Raw genomic sequence first — 18,610 nt, forward strand, 5'->3', positions numbered from 1 at the left:
CTTGCAATTTCCATTTCCAAGTCTCATTTCTTCTTCTGGAAGTCAGACATATTCTCTGTAATAATATAATAAAATGTTATCTGGTCCAACTTTGGAAAAATCTCTCCCTGGAGCATATGCAGAAGTAGGATATAATTCAATTGCCTGTTTGAGAGCTGTCTTAGAAATTACTTATCCCGTTTTGAAGGCCACAGAAAAACCCTTACTTGTGCCGACCCTGTGTACAGGGAGGATAATGTTTAAAAGCACTTTGCATACAGCATCTGCCTGCCTATGCTGAAAGCATCTTGTGGCAATGGCTCTGGTGTCCACACATCCTATATACTAAGCAGTGAGCACATGGTAATGATGAGCTTTCAGCTTTAGCAACAATAAGGGTTTTCCATGGAGTGCACATGGAACACATTTCCTCTGCAACTGAGGCATCCTCTTTCATTCCATTAAAAACTTTCAGATTCTAATATCAACAAATGTACTAAGCTACCTTCAATGTGTGTTTATTTCAGGGGGCCACCTGTGACAGAAATCGTCCCAGAGTATGAGCAGCCACCATATGAGAAATGGCTAAATCTACACTCTGACTGGGAGACAAAAAATATATCCACATTGCAGGCCCTTTTGGTGAAAGGGTGAGAAATAGCTGTGCTTTTATTGTAGATAGAGTGAAAATGAAATTATGCTTTTAAAAATGGTAATTTTTTTTCAATCCATAAACTTTGGGATATTAGATGTTGACACTTGGTATTTTGAATGCCTTTATAAAATTTCAAATTTCACACTGTATTCAGATTCATAGTTTATTAGTTCATGTCAGAAATGTGACCTTTCACATTCCTTTTAACACTTAAACACTTAAATACAAAGCCACCTGAAAGTTTTATAAGCAGATTCCAAAATCTCATTGACAGAGATAAAACTAATGTTGGGATGTTTGCCAAATCAAACTCTCAAAGTTTGCAGGTGTAAATTAAATACAAAAATAATGCTTCTAAAAATCAAGAGCTCTCCAATTTTGAAGTACTTTGTTTAATGAGATAGGAAGACCATTGGTGCCTGAAAGGGAAATTCAGTGGATAAATGATCCATGTGCTTATATATTAAACAGGTGGAGTGTATGTGTAAAGACCCTGTTCTTCACAAAAGCTTTGTATCTCTATCTGTAGGTTGCCATGCAGAAGCAGGAGTATGGTTTCCCTTCTTTGCACCAAAGAAGGTAAGATACATAACTTATCTGACTATGAAGAAGGAAATTGGGTAGGTAACTTGGAAATCACCAACATGTCCCACTGATTTCTAAGAATACACATGGCTGCTTAAGAGTCTAGGAATTTCCTTGAAAGATCCGCCCAGACCAGCATCTGGCTTTCCGCAGTGGGAAGCAGATTCCTCCCAAGAAGCCCACAATCAGGGTTTAAAGGGAGCAGGGTATATCCAGTGGACCCATTGAAACCAGTAGGCTTAAGTTAATCAAGTCTACTGATTTCAGTGGGTCTACTCAGACTATGACTTGGTTGGATACAACCCATGAGGAAGCTCTTCTGTGACTCCCTAGAAACTTGCATTCAGTGACTTAGTGCCCTTGAACCTGGAAGTCCCATATGACCATCATTGCCAATAGCCATTGACTAGTGGGACCTACAACAAAATGCTGCAATGTAGAGTGCTCATTTTCTTCAGCCATACCTGCTTCTTAGATGCTTCTTTGTATTCCCACTCCCTGTTGGTCTAGATCAGTGTTTCTCAACCAGTGTGCCTCCAGATGTTTTGGGACTACAACTCCCATCATTCCTGACCACTGGTCTTGCTAGCTAGGGATGATGGGAGTTGTAGTCCCAAAACATCTGGAGGCACACTGGTTGAGAAACACTGGTCTAGATCCTTGATTAATTTGCTATTGATATTTATAGACACCTCTCACTTCCATCCCTTGGGACATCTAAAATCAGGTTCTCATTGTGAACCAGGAAATGACCTATCCAGACAATGTGATGACTCTCAGTTTCTATATATCTTCTTTTCCATTCTGCCGCCTACTAAGTTTTCAGTCCCCCTCCCCCAGACAGAATTTTGTGTCACTGAGCACACTTGGTTCTCATTATTGTGTGTTGGGGTTCCTCACTTAATGATTTTTTGTGCTTCTGAAAACTGTGAGGTTACCTCAAGTCTACCGAGACCTTGTTGTGCATGAGTGGTGTAATTTTGGCTTCATAAATAATTTGACAAAAGACATAAAATATTTGTCAGTTGACATACTTTGGGAGTTTGCAGACCTTGGGGCTTAATTGAGATAGCCCCCCCCCAAGGGAGCAAATTATATGGTGTTTACAGAGATAAATGATCTAGCATTAAGGGTGAGCACTGAAGTGACCAATTCTGAAGATGACACATCACCAAATTATTTCACTGTGTCCACTTCAGGTGATACACAAGAGCATGCAAGGATTTGTTAGGGGGCAGAACCTCAGTATTTTTATTGATTTAAATGATTGGGGGGAAAGCTGCCCCCCACCCCCCTTGGCTACATCCATGTTCCAGAATCCAAATACCTGGAAAGTACAAGAAACAAGGTCCAGAAACAGTCTGATATCTAAGCATGATGTGTATTGTGTATGTATTCCAGTGAGCACCTAGGTGGCAGGGAAACGCAAATCAGGGAACTGATGAAAATATGTTGTTTCGGCACTCTGTGCTTGCAGCTGAACTGGGTGTTGCCTGTATAGAACACAGCTGCAAGCCGCCTGCATGCAAATTTGGTCTACTCACGAGGAGTAGCTTATTCATAAGTCTTCATTTTACTGCCGAGGAGTCCTTGTTCCTCGGATGGACTCTTCGGCATACTGTGGCCAACTGAATATTCTGGTCCTTAGCAGCAAAAGCTTCATGTTTCTTAACAGACTGTGGCCGTCGCCCAGCAGCTCGCATGAGCAAGAGGATCCTTGGTGGCAGGACCAGTCGCCCAGGACGATGGCCATGGCAGTGCTCCCTGCAGAGTGAGCCAAGTGGGCATATATGTGGCTGTGTCCTCATTGCAAAGAAATGGGTATTGACAGTGGCACACTGCTTTGAAGGGTGAGTGGTGCTGAGAATGCTTTGTTAGAGGCACATAAATCATTCCTAAACTGGTGTTGCACAATGTTCAGCAGGCCCATGGATTAAACCCTGTGGGCTGGAAGAGGTAATACAAATGTTACACTGATCTTATTGAAAACTCCTTTTCTCTGGTGACTGATCCTAGCTTGCATTTAGAAGCATTTCCTCATGGGTAGCTTTCCAGGACCTATATGTGAGTGTGGTGAGTGGAATTAACGTCAAAAAGCAAATATGTCTTCAAGCTTGTAAAGTAGCCCAAACTGTAGGAAGAGGGAGATTTACTAGCCCCCTCTTAATTCCTGAATTATAAAACCAGTACAGTTATGTTTGCCCCTCACATTCAGAAACATCACATGCTGACTATCATTTATAAACATCACTTTGAAATGCAGCACTCATAATATGATGTCTGAGATTTTTTAAATGCATGGTTGGTTTGCTATTGTTAGATAACACTTTCACAATATGACTTTTTGTTGGCCCAAGGATATGCATTTAAAATTCTTTCCTTGTTTGGGCTCAAGGGAATGAAAAATGGAACAAATTTCTGAGGAGAGAAGAGAAATATCTTTATGATTTGACTTTCCAGCCACTGCATGCCATGTTATTAATAGCCTTTGTGCTATAATCAAACACTTTAAAGGCATTTGAAACACTAGTTCTGTTTGTGGATGGACAAGCAGTCCATTAATATGTTTGTCTCAGTATTGCCTGCATCTCAAAACTCTGTAAATACCAATGATTTATTCAACTCGTGTGGCATCTGCTGTGAAATTCTTTTTTAAAAAAAGAGAGGAGAGAAGTAACAGAATCTATAATAGAGCAATTTCTGTATCAGTTCATAGTTCTTTCCTTTTCCACTTCTGCTCTTTCTCCTCTCTCCCATTTCTAAGTTTAGCCATGCTGTTGCACACACTTATTTCCTTTCATTATACCAATTAGGCTCCGCTTCCTTGCTTGACATTTCTCACTATCTCCCTTTTCTCCATATTTGGTGCATTCTAATCTCACATTATAACTGAGTTGCTGGTTTGATTTGAATACTGTTTCATTCAGTCCTTCATTCTGTAGCAGTCTGCATAATAATCAGTATTTCTTTTTCATTGTTTTACAAAATAGTGCATTCTTTTGTTCTCTAGTCTGTTGTCTCAATGCTATTCCCCCGATATATTATTGTGCAGTGTAATCTCTTCATAGTGCACCGTGACTCAGAGTTAAGGATCTGGAAACATTCTAGAAGGAAAGATTATGTCCTCATGTGGAACATGGTCAAGGGTTATACAGTTATACTGTACTATGAATAACACTTTAGAAAGCCAGCCAAAATGTCTAGAAGAATCAACACTTCCATAGTAATTCTCACATCATAGATTAGTCCACATAGTGCACAAGGCAGTTTTAATGCCATAACTAGGCCTGAACTGTGATTGAAGTAGATCTAGAAAATCTGCTTATTCCAAGAATGTCAGCATTTGAAGTTGCTCCTTTAGAAAGAGATAAATTCAGAACTAACGACATATATTATTTCTTTCCTCTTCACAAGGAGAGAAAGCCCTGCTGTGTGGAAAGTGGTGTTTGGCATCAACAACTTGGATCATCCTTCAGTCTTCATGCAGACCCGCATGGTGAAGACTATTATTCTGCACCCCCGTTATAACCGTGCTGTTGTGGATTATGATATAAGCATTGTGGAACTCAATGAAGACATCAATGAGACAAGCTATGTAAGGCCAATCTGTCTACCCAGCAGGGAGCAGCTAGTTGAGCCAGATACCTACTGCTACATCACCGGTTGGGGACACATGGGCAACAAAAGTAAGACTAATGTTTTCCATATTTAAACACAAATCTATCTTCCATTGACTTCTGTTAGTTATCTGATTCTAGTGGAAATCTTACTGTTTCAACACTAATGACGAATCTTTGCTGTGTATTACGGAATATTAGAACGTACAATGTATACCCAAAGTCCACAGCTTGTTCTCAATTTACACTGAACTGAATAGGGCCTGGAATACAAAGAAGGGAGAGAATTGTATGTGTACCTGCATTTTCATTACTGTTTAGCCACAATAAGAACCCTAGGCCCTTGCATAAAATGTGTGTGTATGGGGCTTCCTGGAGGCGGGAAGCCTACTGCCAAGGAAACTAGTGTTCTCAGAATGTCCAGGAACGTTGGGGGTTGGTAGCAACATTTACAGTGCTAATCAGAATCTGTGACAGCTTGCAGTCGTTAGCTAGGACTTGCAATCACTTGGGTTGGCACTGTATTTCAGAGGCACCAGTGAAAGCCGCCTGCGATCTGAAAAGTGATGCTAGGGCTTATCTTCCATATTTTGCATGATCTGAAATTTGCATCTTATCATCCTTATGTGACATTATAGGGAATGTAGGGGATGTACCTTCCATACCGTGTAGTGTTGTGAGAGCTGAGAGCCTGTGACACCCGAAGGGATCCTGTTCTTGGGATGGCAAAGTTTTCTGAACGAGTCCTGTTCAGCTATGTGGAAGTGACATGTGGTGGCAGCCCATACTGCTGCTATCATGTTTTAAAGCAGTGAGAGGTGACCCACTGGAAAAGGAAAGAGCATAAACAAGTATATATTGAAGATAGTACATTAAAATCTAAATAGAGATTTACCATAAGTAACGAGAGCAAGACATAGTGCTGGGAAATTGTACCTGAAAAATCTATGGCAGGTGGTTGTGCAGCCTCTAACTTTCATAGGAAACTTTTCAAAGTTTTGTACTAGAATAGTAGTAGTAGTAGTAGTAATAAGAATAATAGTAATAGTAGTAGTAGTAGCAGCAGTAATAATAATAATAATAATAATAATAATAATAATAATAATAATAATTTATTTCTCCCCTGCCTATCTGGCTGGGTTTCCCCAGCCACTCTGGGCGGCTTTCAACAGAACATTAAAAACAGAATAAAACTTCAAACATTAAAAACTTCCCTAAACAGGGCTGCCTTCAGATGTCTTCTAAAAGTCGGACAGTTGTTTATTTCCTTGACATCTGATGGGAGGGCGTTCCATAGGGCGGGCGCCACTACCTTCTTGGCGCCCTCTGATTGGTTCCCTGCAACCTCACCTCTCGCAATGAGGGAACCGCCAGAAGGCCCTCGGTGCTGGATCTCAGTGTCCGGGCTGAACGATGGGGGTGGGGATGCACCTTCAGGTATTCTGGGCCGAGGCCGTTTAGGGCTTTAAAGGTCACCACCAACACTTTGAATTGTGCTTGGGATCAAAATATATTTTGTTTTCAAATATATGTCCAGGCACTTGGACAGATCATATTTGTTTCAAAGTAGCATCAGTTCCCCGCAAAGCAGGTTCATAGACCCTGGCAAAACTATTAATATGAGATCATAATTTCATAATTTTGCCAGAGGCTGTGCAGCCAAAGAGGAGATTGCTTTGAATATGCCCAGAGAATAAGAAATTAATTTTATAGCAAGCTATCAAGAAAGAGCTTTAAGGGGCAGTGCTTGATCACCCTAGCATGACAAACTCATCATCATCATGATGATACTCAACAGACTTTTTGCAGTTAGGAAAGTGACAAGAGAAATGTATTGAAAAATGTGGAATGAATGAATGTTTTATGGCAAGACATAGAAACACCCAACAAGCAATGAGCATCAGATAAGAAACAATTCAAAATAAAGACTGGACATAGTCTGATCTTTAATAAAAAAAATCCTTCAGTAGCACCTTAAAGACCAACTAAGTTTATATTTTGGTATGAGCTTTCGTGTGCATGCACACTTCTTCAGATACACTAGAAACAGAAGTGTCAGACCCTATATATATACAGAGGGTGGTGGGGGTGGGTGGGAATGGGTGGTGGGCTGATGGGAGTGGTAAACCTGGAGATGGCTGTTAATGGCTGCTGATGGCTGCAATTAGTCCTGGGCTGAGGTGCTAAAGAGAGCTTGATCATGCATAATGAGATAAGAATCCGATGTCTCTATTCATCCCAGGTGCTTCCATGGTTTTAAGCTTGGTAATGATTTCCAATTCAGCAACTTCTCTTTCCAGTCTGTTCCTGAAATTTCTCTGTGATAAAACAGCTGCTTTGAGATCTTGTATAGAATGTCCTGGGAGATTGAAGTGTTCTCCTACTGGTTTTTCAGTCTTATGGCTCTCTTTAGCACCTCAGCCCAGGATTAAGCTCTCTTTAGCACCTCAGCCCAGGACTAATTGCAGCCATCAGCAGCCATTAACAGCCATCTCCAGGTTTACCACTCCCATCAGCCCACCACCCATTCCCACCCACCCCCACCACCCTCTGTATATATATAGGGTCTGACACTTCTGTTTCTAGTGTATCTGAAGAAGTGTGCATGCACACGAAAGCTCATACCAAAATATAAACTTAGTTGGTCTTTAAGGTGCTACTGAAGGATTTTTTTTATTTTGCTTCGACTCAGACCAACACGGCTACCTACCTGTAGTCTGATCTTTGTTTAAGCTTGGTGCAACCAAGCCAGGTTGAATGCTCAATAAACAGACTGTTAATAATCTCTTTGCTTTATACAACAAAACAGTGTGGATTTGATGGTATTTTTGCATAGCTGTGTATGGTTTGACAAAAGTTGTCCCCCCCTCCCCCATTTAGTGCCTTTCAAACTTCAGGAAGGAGAAGTTCGTATTATTTCCTTAGAACAGTGCCAGTCGTACTTCGACATGAAAACTATCACCGCCAGGATGTTATGTGCAGGCTATGAATCTGGCACTGTGGACTCTTGCATGGTAAGACAGTTCTGGAGAGGGAAAAACACAAACACAAGTACGTGCACACACAGAGAGAAATTTATGAAAACTATAGCTGCAGAATATGAGTAAGGTAAAGAGACCCCTGACCATTAGGTCCAGTTGTGACCGACTCTGGGGTTGCGGTGCTCATCTCGAGTTATTGGCCGAGGGAGCCGGCGTACAGCTTCCAGGTCATGTGGCCAGCATGACTAAGCTGCTTCTGGCGAATCAGAGCAGCGCAAGGAAATGGCGTTTACCTTCGCGACCTATTTATCTACTTGTACTTTGACGTGATTTCGAACTGCTAGGTGGGCAGGAGCTGGGACCGAGCAACGGGAGCCCACCCCGCCGCGGGGATTTTAACCACCGACCTTCTGATCGGCAAGCCCTAGGCTCAGTGGTTTAACCCACAGCACTATCCGCGTCCCTTCTGCAGATTATGACTACTCTACCCAAATTAGCCCAACAGAACAAAAAAGCAACTAGATCACATGATAGATGGAAATGGCTTTTTGTTGGCTTTGAGTCCTAAATAAAGGTAAAAGTTCCTGTACCTTTTTTTTACAAATCCTTCTCAGCTTGGAATCTCATTAGATGACCTGGAGAGATTTGCTCTTAGTTCAGCTTGCTTCACAGGGTTTGTTGTGATGTTAAACTTCTATCCTAGCTCTCTGAAGGAAAGTCAGCTTATGTAAAAGCAAGCAAGCAAAGAAAGCTGGTGGTGGTTCTAGAAAAACCTAGAGTATTTGTCCGGTAACCATATCTTTCAAGCATCCCTCACAATGATCCTTGGCACCATCTTGGCTGATCCTAGGAGATGTAATTATTGTGTTATTTTCTATTATCAGTTCATCCAGCTTTGTTGCTCACTCCCAAGAGCAGCCTTATGCTGTGGAATAACCTCTATATCTTTACAGGGTGACAGTGGAGGACCCCTTGTATGCGAGCAGCCTGCTGGACGCTGGACACTCTTTGGCTTAACCTCTTGGGGCTCTGTCTGCTTTTCCAAAATTTTGGGACCTGGAGTTTATAGCAATGTGTCTCACTTCATTGAATGGATTGAAATGCAAATCTACACCCACACATTTCTTCTCCACTAATTCGTCAGGATAGGAATTCTGTGCTGACTGACCAAAAGGCAGCGTACCAGAACAATGAAGATGCTGAAATGAAGAAAACAGTTGAATTATAAATTCTGTGGGTTGCAGATGACAGGGAACAGAGCAGAGTAAAATAATGGGTATATCTTCTGTTGCCTAAGGTGCTTCTGGGTAATTGGTCAGATATTTTTGTAATCATTTCTGGTATTTTTTCTTTAGCAGTGTTGTGTTACCTTTCACATACACTCACAACAGAATGCATAAAGGAAAAATTAAACACATTTCTAATGTGGTATTTGAAATAAACCATTAGGGGTTGTGTAGAAGTACTAGCTTTTTAAAACACCAAGAGAAAAACATATATTTGCTGATAGAGAATTTCAGCTTCTATCTCTTGCAGTGAATAGTTTGTAAATTTGTGGGCACATCTATTCATAAGTAGTCCTTTTTAAAACTCTAGTTTGACCTCTTGGTTCCACCAAGTTAATCTGGACTCCACTCACTTTAAGAGAATTGGGTGTTTCATATGCTATCAAATTTTGCATGTTTGGATACAGGTTTATTGCTTAATAATGACCAGTGGTCATCACATACACATTACAAGGGAAAGCAAAACAATACAGAGAAAACAAACTTAATTCTATGGCAACAGTTAACCAATCATTTTAAAACAAGATTGCCATAAAACGAATAACATTTAAAATCAAGAAGCACCAGTATAACCCACAAAGCTGGTTTAAATGATTTCCATACAACTTAACTGCTAGGACTAGCACATTAGGCTTATTCTGGACTGAATGACCTAAACAAAGCACTTAAGACTTGGATCCTTTTGCATGGATCCTTTTGCATGGAGATCCTAACCACAGTAGCTGCAATAGAACTGGGTGGTTAGTGAGAATGTCATATAGATGGTTTCTTTCCTTCCCAAATTACAAGATGCAAAATGAAATCACCTCTTAAGCAGGAAGTGTCCCTATAGCTTCTTGTGTGGACTAGCACCTCATCCCAATCCTTGCAGTGTTCTTAACAAGGTAGTCCTTACTTTTGCGGCATCACAGAGGTAATCCAATAGTATTTAAAATGAAAAATGAACAACTATTGTAAGTCAACAGGTATCCTCCTGGAATCTAAATTTGTTCCTAAAAACTATAAATAATCAGTCCTAAAAGCTATAGTTAAATCATTCATGAAGCCTCCTTGCTTAGTAACACTCTATTTTCCGACTAGGAGGATATCCAAGTTGGAGGCTTTTTCTCTCTAGTCCTAGGCTCCAAGCCCATGGTGACATGTGATTTATAATTTTCAAGATCTAGCTTTGCCATAATTCTGCCTTATCCCACAGGATCTGCAGGAAAAAGGTGTGGCACACACCAGATGGTTGGAGAGCAGATAAGTTTTTCAGCTTCAGGAAAGATTGTTTTAGAAGAGGCACTGCATTCAGGCAGAAAACATGCATTATGGAAATCTATAAGGCCTCTCGGGGGCTTCTAAAACACAGGTTAAAGGCCACTGTCTAACACAGCAGTAGTTTCCTGGTGAGGTTGTATAGGGGAGCTACTTGGCCACCATCCCCTTCTGAGGAATTATAGGAGAGAAAACCTTGCCTGCCTCGCTTCAGTCTGCATTCGGACAAAGGCTATACAAGACAGGCAAGCAATTTGTTCAGTTTTGGAAGCTATCATTGAACATTCATTGATTCAGTGCAGTTTGTCCCGCCCTTATAGAAGTGTGTACTGCTTTGGTACAGCCCATCTTGTGAAGTGGCACCTGAAACAATATAATGAAGCATCTGTTTACAGTCCTCCCCTTGAAAACTGTAGAAGACTGGAAATGCAACCCAGTGAATGCCTTTCTAAGTCTATATACAGAGAGGTCTGAAACACATTGTTCAAAGCCGAAAGAGGTTTTGAAACACTGTTTGAAACATTCGGTCATAACCTGCAGGACTATCAGTCACATACTCCTGACTACTGTTACAGAACTCGTAACCTCCTCTTTTGATGCACCTTATGGAGCTTGTAATAGACAAATGTCCACTGTATTACTAAATGTTGCTATTTATGTGCATTGAAAAGCTGTATTTGATTGTTTCTACTTTCTTAACCACAAAGAAAATGCTGTGCTTTGCTATGTTTTTGTTCATTCTGTGGAACTGGGGCACAGAAAATCTGAGCAAATTTCTCCCCTGGATAAGGTAGGTTGCAGGCATTGTTGTCTCGAATACAGGTAGCCTGAACCACAACTGGTTAATAATGAAACTCCAGTCCACACTGACAAATTTCTCCGTGTGACTCTGTATGTGGGTACACTACTGTATAAAGGAAGATTGTATATGGTTGCCATCTTCATGCTTTCAGCTGCTGGAAAAATGAAGCTATTATAATGAAAAAGGCTGCAGTTTCCCATGTGTACAGCCTGTATCATGCTAGCCTTTCCTTTCATGTACATGATCACACAAACAGGATAGCTGTATTCTTATTCAAACCATGGTTGTATACAGTTTTTCTCCCAAGTATACAATAGCCCCTTTGCTGTGTGTACTGTACCACCAAAAACTCAACTACAAGTATGGCTGCAGTTGAGAAAATCTATAGAGATTATCATAGGCCAGTTGTGGACTGATCTGTAGGTCATTTGTACATTGATCTATGTAGGAAAAATCCTTAGCTACATAAATCAAAATGTAAACTGTTGAAGAAACTATTTCTTTTAAAATAACTTTTAAAAATGTATCTTACAAATCACAAATAGATATTTAACGTTCGTTATCCTAGACTAAGATTTTAAAAAGTATTCCTGAAGGACACATTTCAAAAACAAAAGTCAAGTGTTCATAAATTCAGTGAATTTGCCATAAGCTCACCATCACCATCTTCTGTCATATTTGTATAATGCACTTAAAACACACTTAAAACGTTATATTTGCAGCTGTGTAGGCGAGTCCTGGATCTAGCTAACTGGTTCAATTCAGTATGTGAGGTTCTGGCCTGCCCTGTTCCAGTTGGTCTCTCTCCCCCCACCCCACCCCACCCCCCGTACAGCCTACTGTTCCCCAAATTTCACTCGCTGCCTAAAATATATGGGAATTCCTGTTCCCTGGCCCTGTTAGGATTTCCCCCTACCTTATATGTGGTCATCCTGTGGTGCGCAGGCTGAATGCAGCCCTTGGCCAACTTTTGTGAATCCTTTTTGAATCTCCAGCTGATTCCTCCCTCCCTGTTGCTCAGCTTTTAGCCCTAGGAATAGCTTCTCAACCTTCCTAGTACTGGTAAGCGAGGCAGCAGGAGGGGCATGATAGGATCTCCTGATGCCTGTACAGAGAGATGGGGGTGGGGAGGAGGAAAAGTGTCTCGGGGAGGGGGCTCACCTAGGCCTCACCCCCCCCCCCCGCCTGCATGCAGCCTCCCAATTCACAGACCACCATTGCATTTGACCCTCACAGGCAAAAAGGTTGCCTGCTCATCTTCTAGCCCCTCTGCCTTCATGGCCATTCGCTTTCTTAGCTCTGCATTGTCTTTGCCATTCTTTGTAGAGAACTGTGTGTTAGGGCTCATATCATATTGCTCCTGAAAACAGTACTCTCACTTTACTCTCATTTCCCCCACAACATTCCACGTAGAGAAAATATATTTCTATTATTTTATACATGGTATTTTTATACTGCTCCCCCCCTCCATGTATGCTTATTCAAATATTTGTATGTGGTGTGGGTTTTAAGGAACCAGATGTCATCCGAAGTGTGGTTTTTAAAGTACCAGATGTCTCCAGATGTGTGGTTGTAGAGAGACAATCAAATGTATCCCACAATTGTGAGAAAGGAGCCTTTGATGAGATTCATACTCCCAATGTTGTTTTACTGCCACTGGGAAAGGAGCATATGTAACCAATGTAATGTAAGCAAAATGATTTGTTTTAATTTAAACCCAAAGTGAGCAAAAATGCACATATTTATTTTTTCAAAATAAATTCTGTGAACAAAAATCGTTTCAGCTCCCCTTCTCCCTTCACAATAGCAAATCAGATTGAATAGAGGTTCTGAGCCATTCTCTTGGAGCACAGATCAAATGGAATCTCTCATATCACTGAAAGAAAAGGAGTGAGTTTGTTAACTTAATACCCACTGAGTTGTTGGGGCCTTGATGCAGTAATAACATATGGGATCTATTAAGATATGGTATTCTTTTTGTAATGGAGGGATATGTCGTAGACTGGCCATGTCATGTAAAGGAATCTTATTTAGATCTTATTAGCAGAACACCTGGGAGTCTCAGGAGCTCCATTTCAAATATTTTGGAGCATCATGCAACTATAATCAAATTAATAGTGTAGAGAAAGTAATATAAAATAATTACCGTACTAATAATGAAGCAAATACTGAAGTATATATCTGGATAGGCTTGTTTAAATACCGGTAATAAAGATAGCTTTTAGTAGGCTTCTAAAACAGTATAATGTGAATGCTTATGGTCAATAGGTAAAGCTGTTGCATAGCTTACCTCTGTTGTAAAGAACATCGTGAACTCCAACACACATCAGCTCCAGCCAGCATGGAGAATGATCAGCGATAATGAGAGTTTTAGACCAACATCTTGAAGACCAACATCTTAAAGGAAGAACAACACTAATGTGCATTGTTGACAAACATACGGATGCAGTGATGAATACTGGACAATTTCAGAAGGTAAGACTCATTAATTAACCTGGCCTTTGTATCAATTGCCTGACTCATTGTAGAAGAGCATGTGAAATTTCATTTTCATCATGTAATAGTCATGAATGCACCCCTAGTCTATTTCCTTGCTGTGTCCATAGCTAATTTCATTTGCTAAAACTTGCTGCATATTTCAGCAGCAGGAAAAGTTAAAATAAAAAGGTTGTCACTCTATACTGTGCATAACCACAGCACATTAATTAATTGCTGTGAAACAAGTTGCACAAATGCAGAATTTTGCAGTTAAATTTATATTTTAGGATGTACCATTTTGTGGCATGCTGGAAATAACATCACTGGGCATAATGGTTAAAAGATTTACATTTAAACCCCAAATTATTGTGATCATGGGAACTGCTGTTGACTACATAAAGATAAAGGGACCCCTGACCATTAGGTCCAGTCGCGGACGACTCTGGGGTTGCAGCGCTCATCTCGCTTTACTGGCCGAGGGAGCCGGTGTACAGCCAAATATAAGACACCGTCTTATATCTATTTTTCCTCAAAAAAAAACACGGTGGCTTATTTTCAGAGGACGTCTTGGTTTTTTTTTAAAATTAAGTATGGTACAGTTTAACCTACAAGGTTAAACTGCCTATCACTATGGCTTATTTTTGGGGTATGGCTTATTTTCGGAGAAACACGGTAGTAGTGTTCTTCTCCTAGTCACCTCCTCAACTGTGGAACTGAAACATGTAGGGCACTTAATCTTTTTCTAACAAATAGGCAGTCCTGAAGCATGTGGGTAGACTGGACCACATACATGCCTTCCATGGACGCATCAAAGACCTTGATAGAGTATATACCATTCTGATGTTTATATAGCAAATAATCTAGTGAATTGGAATACTACTGTGCTACTAAGGTAACATGGAGCTGCACATAGGTATTAGATTTTTTTTTTGCCATAAGTGACTTTATGAAGATTTAACATTCACCTATAAATGACCTGAATCAAAGCTAGTTGTAATTCGCATGCAGGACTCCCAATGACACACAGGATCCTTGGACGTCTGCTGGGAGCACTACTGATTCCTACCCTGCCCTGGGTTTCCTTTCGCCTGCGACTCCAGTTTGAAGAATGGTGTGACAGCCAACTTGGAGAGCTCCCATGCTCGACTTGTGTTATGTCACTGTTGGAAATAAACAGTGCTGCTTACTGCTGCCAGGTAAGTCCACAGGACTGGGGGGCATTGGTGTAGGAAGGGGCTCACCAGAAATTACTTTGCCAAGGGCCTTCTCAAGCCTGAGGCAGCCTTTCTCAGATTACAATGCTGTGGTCACTTACCTGGGAGTCAGCCCCACTGAACTTAATTGGAGTTTACTGTAAATCCTACTGAAAGCAGTAAGATGAGTTAGTTGTGAGTGACAAATGCAGAACATTTTTCAGCTGGAACTCAATTCCAGCACCTCTTAGGCGGGCACCATTGCCATTATAAGGGAATGAGGTGAGTTCCGGTGCCTCTTTTTCTAGAAAAATAGCACGGGACAAATGTTTCGGTAGATTAACGTCAATGAGATGCAGGAATGACAAATTCTGTGAACACCAAATGGTCCTCAAGCTTCAGTTTGTGAGTGTTATTCAGAGACCTCACAGTGTTTGGTTACAGACTTTGGAAGGAAAGTTAAACACAGCTCTGCAACACCCTGCCTGCCGTAGTTTAAAGTTTGTCTCATGTAATTTATTCATTCTTCAAAAATAAAAAGAGAATACTAAAATGGAGCTCAATGTTTAGCGATTTATTGTCAGCGACTGCAGTTTCTGTATGGCTCAAACAGGCAACAATAAACTTTCAAAAACAGGCAATTCTCCCTCCCTCCCCAAGAAGGCGTGCTAAATTCCCCAAATCAAGCTCCCACTGTGGACTTGGATAACAATACAATACTGGATTTTGTTCCTGTGATTTGTTTTATGGAAAACATCTGGCTTTTTCCCCTCAGGTCAGGTCCCTCTTTTGTTGTTATTTTTGCAGTAAAAAGGAACAGAAAATGGTAAAGGAGTTGATGCTTTCTTCTTTTGCATGCGAGGTCCAGCGAGATAAAAGGAATATAAAAAAAATAAGACTGGCACATCTAGGAAAGCAGGACTTGGCTCCAGTTCAGGTTAGTGCAAAATCACGTTATCAGCTTTAAAAACTGCGACCAGTTTAAGTTTGTTGCTTGAGTAGCATGTGGAAAAATGCCATTATGCAGGGTTATCGAAATCAAGTACTGTACACGCTTCCTTCTTTTGCCAGTGGTGAATGATGAATGGTGCTCATGTACGGAGTGATCGTATGATTCAGGTTCCATGACTTAAAATAGATTGCTTACTTTTGTCTCTTGAGCGGTGGTCTGTCCAGTCACAATTACAGGATCTGCATATGTGCATGGAAACTTCTAGAGCAGGCATGTCAAACCTGCGGCCCTCCAGATGTTTTGGACTACAATTCCCATCTTCCCCAACCACTGGTCCTGCTAGCTAGGGATCATGGGAGTTGTAGGCCAAAACATCTGGAGGGCCGCAGGTTTGTCATGCCTGTTCTAGAGCTTAAGCCAGGGAACTGGCACTCATTTTTCCTTCCAAGAATGGAAAGATGCCTATGAAGCAGGCATCTTTCACTGCTGTTAGACAAGAGGGGCACCAGCAGCATGGAAGGATGCAGTGCAGTGCTTTGTGTGGTTACTCAAAAATAGGTTGGACTGAATCCCATGGGACTTATTCCATGTCATGCACTGTAAATAAGCCTTAAAATGGGCAGGGAACCTCTTGTCCTGCAGGCCAAATTTGGCCCCACCAGGCCTCCTCATTGGGTCAGCCAAGTCACATGCACCAGTCTTACACAGCAGCTAAGGGCAGGGCTTGGCTGAAAAAGGGCCTTTTGACACTCAACTGATAGTTGGGCAATTAGTGCTGGGCTGTGGCAGATGTCAATCACATGCCACTATGGCATCAGCTGATTGACAGGGCCCACCTGCCTGCCGAAGTTGGCATGGGGAAGTGGGCAGGAGATAAAGATCTGCATAGCGCCAAAAAGTTCCTACCCTTGCCTTAAAAATTGTGACACATGATTAGAAACCAGTACTTTCAATATTTGGTGTTTATAGATCTCCACATGCATTGTGGAGAGCACAGCAGAAAGAGCATGTTTTAATTGGACACAGTGACACAAAATTAGGTCATGGTAACCTGGGGTCATTATCCTGGAAAATACAGTTGCATATTGAATAGAGATTACTATTTGTTATGGCAAGGCAATCTTGAATGCCAGCTGAAAGAAACCAGTATTTTAGCTCTGATGGGGAATGCTAAGTGGGTTCAGCTGCAGATAACAGTAATTATAGTTAAAATCAGGCTACCCTCCCCAAAAGGTCTGAGCTACAGGTAAAGCTGTGTCAGAATGGTTCACATGTGGACTAAATGGAAAGTCTTTCTCTTAACATAAAGGGATATGATGCAGAAAGGAAATTTGTGCAGTGAATCTTGTTTAGAAGTGTTTTGATTACCTATGCAGTGCTTTCATCCTCTCAGGGATTTCTTTAGAACCTTGGTAAATTAATTCAGAATATGTTCTGTTTAGCTGTGTGCCTAGCAGAGTACTGAACCAACAGAATCACCCCACCCCCAAATCCTAAACATTTTAACATCAGTTTTTTATGGAACATTCTTTTAAGCAAGGGTAGTGAGAAGTCTGTTATCTGAAAACACCAATCTGTTTGCAGAGGGAAGGAAAAGAGGAGCCGCACCACACACTGTTTACAGTACAAATATTCATTTCTAAAAGAACAAATTTAACAGTATTCCTTCCATAAGGAAATAAAAGCGGACAGTTTCTCACATTCACATAATCATCATATATACAAAAATGCTGTGCTTGTGTAGAAATGTCTTTCCTGCATCCTTTATTCTCCAGAGAAGTGGCCCCTATCATCTATGAATCTTGCTTCCATGAAGAGTTACAAATACTGTTTTATTATGAAAGTGATTCAGGTTTTGCACAGCTTATTTTCAGAGGGAACTATTGTGCATCTTGTTAGACAAAGCTGCTCTAACATTGACTGCCCCAGAAACAAACATTATAATAACAGTAGAAAGGATAAAGTCAAAATTCAGTAATCCCCAAACCTCTTTGTCTGACCAGGCTTAAATATCTCTTCCATGCTATCAAGGCTTATATGAAATGATTTATCCATTGTGGAACAAGGGACAGCATTTCTTTGTTTGCTTATATCTTGAACAAATTATTCTAAGTACTTTTTTGTATATTAAAAAAAGCACAAGCAGTGGGTGGTGGCTTGAATTTCATATAAAAAAGAAAAGTCATGTGAGAAAGATCATTTAAATGTACTACCCTTCCTCTTTTGGACATTAAAGCATAAATAACACTATTTTTGGCAGAGTGTTTTAGACCCTCCTATATGCCCTAGGCAGAATCCAAATCAGCCTTATTCACGAGAGAAAATATCAGTGTGGTCTTCTTCAGAAGTAAAGTCTAACCCTCCAGCTTAAGAATCACTAGCTCCATATGTGATGGAATAGAATTCCTTTGAGGGGCTTAAACATTTCAGTGCCCTCACAACTCAGCCTGCCGCCATTTTCAGATGTGCCTTGGGTGCCTGTTCATGCTGTCTCCAACATTATTACAAAACGGCACTAACTGTATTGGCAACAGCAACAAACCACAACACTTGATGTTGTTTTCTTTTGCTGAGTCTTCAGAATTAGCAGACCCAGAATCCCCATTTGTCCCTTGGTGATCAATTCTACCCATCACGATGGGCTACACTTGCATTGCGCAGCAGACTCCTCCGTCCTGTAAGGACCCGACCTTCCAAGTTCTTGGCCTTTATCAGTGGAGTTGGAAATACTGTGGTCTGGAGCACCCTGAACAAATACCTACGGTATAAGGAAGGATTCAAATAAGCTGTGTAGGCATGGATCAAACTTGGTTTGGGGCAAAGGG

At 41.0% G+C, this 18,610-nt stretch overlaps 2 protein-coding genes across 14 annotated transcripts in view; one reads left to right on the plus strand and one right to left on the minus strand.

Moving 5' to 3' along the window:
• Window positions 1-12,937, plus strand: part of CORIN (corin, serine peptidase) — a 142,690-nt gene extending 129,753 nt beyond the window's left edge. For all 3 annotated transcript variants that reach the window (XM_088660908.1, XM_035112248.3, XM_088660909.1), the window contains 6 exons: window positions 507-629; window positions 1,164-1,213; window positions 2,895-3,069; window positions 4,634-4,905; window positions 7,717-7,850; window positions 8,771-12,937. In XM_088660908.1, the coding sequence (XP_088517034.1) occupies window positions 507-629; window positions 1,164-1,213; window positions 2,895-3,069; window positions 4,634-4,905; window positions 7,717-7,850; window positions 8,771-8,953 (937 nt within the window). In that variant the 3' untranslated portion in view covers window positions 8,954-12,937. The remainder of the gene's footprint in view (window positions 1-506; window positions 630-1,163; window positions 1,214-2,894; window positions 3,070-4,633; window positions 4,906-7,716; window positions 7,851-8,770) is intronic.
• A 4,465-nt stretch (window positions 12,938-17,402) lies between these two features.
• Window positions 17,403-18,610, minus strand: part of ATP10D (ATPase phospholipid transporting 10D (putative)) — a 54,701-nt gene continuing 53,493 nt past the window's right edge. For all 11 annotated transcript variants that reach the window (XM_088660907.1, XM_060278880.2, XM_060278877.2 and 8 more), the window contains one exon: window positions 17,403-18,543. In XM_088660907.1, coding sequence (XP_088517033.1) covers window positions 18,411-18,543 — 133 coding nt within the window. In that variant the 3' untranslated portion in view covers window positions 17,403-18,410. The remainder of the gene's footprint in view (window positions 18,544-18,610) is intronic.

Source organism: Zootoca vivipara, chromosome Z1 (genome assembly GCF_965207765.1).
Source record: "Zootoca vivipara chromosome Z1, rZooViv2.hap1.1, whole genome shotgun sequence".
NCBI classification, from domain to species: domain Eukaryota; kingdom Metazoa; phylum Chordata; class Lepidosauria; order Squamata; family Lacertidae; genus Zootoca; species Zootoca vivipara.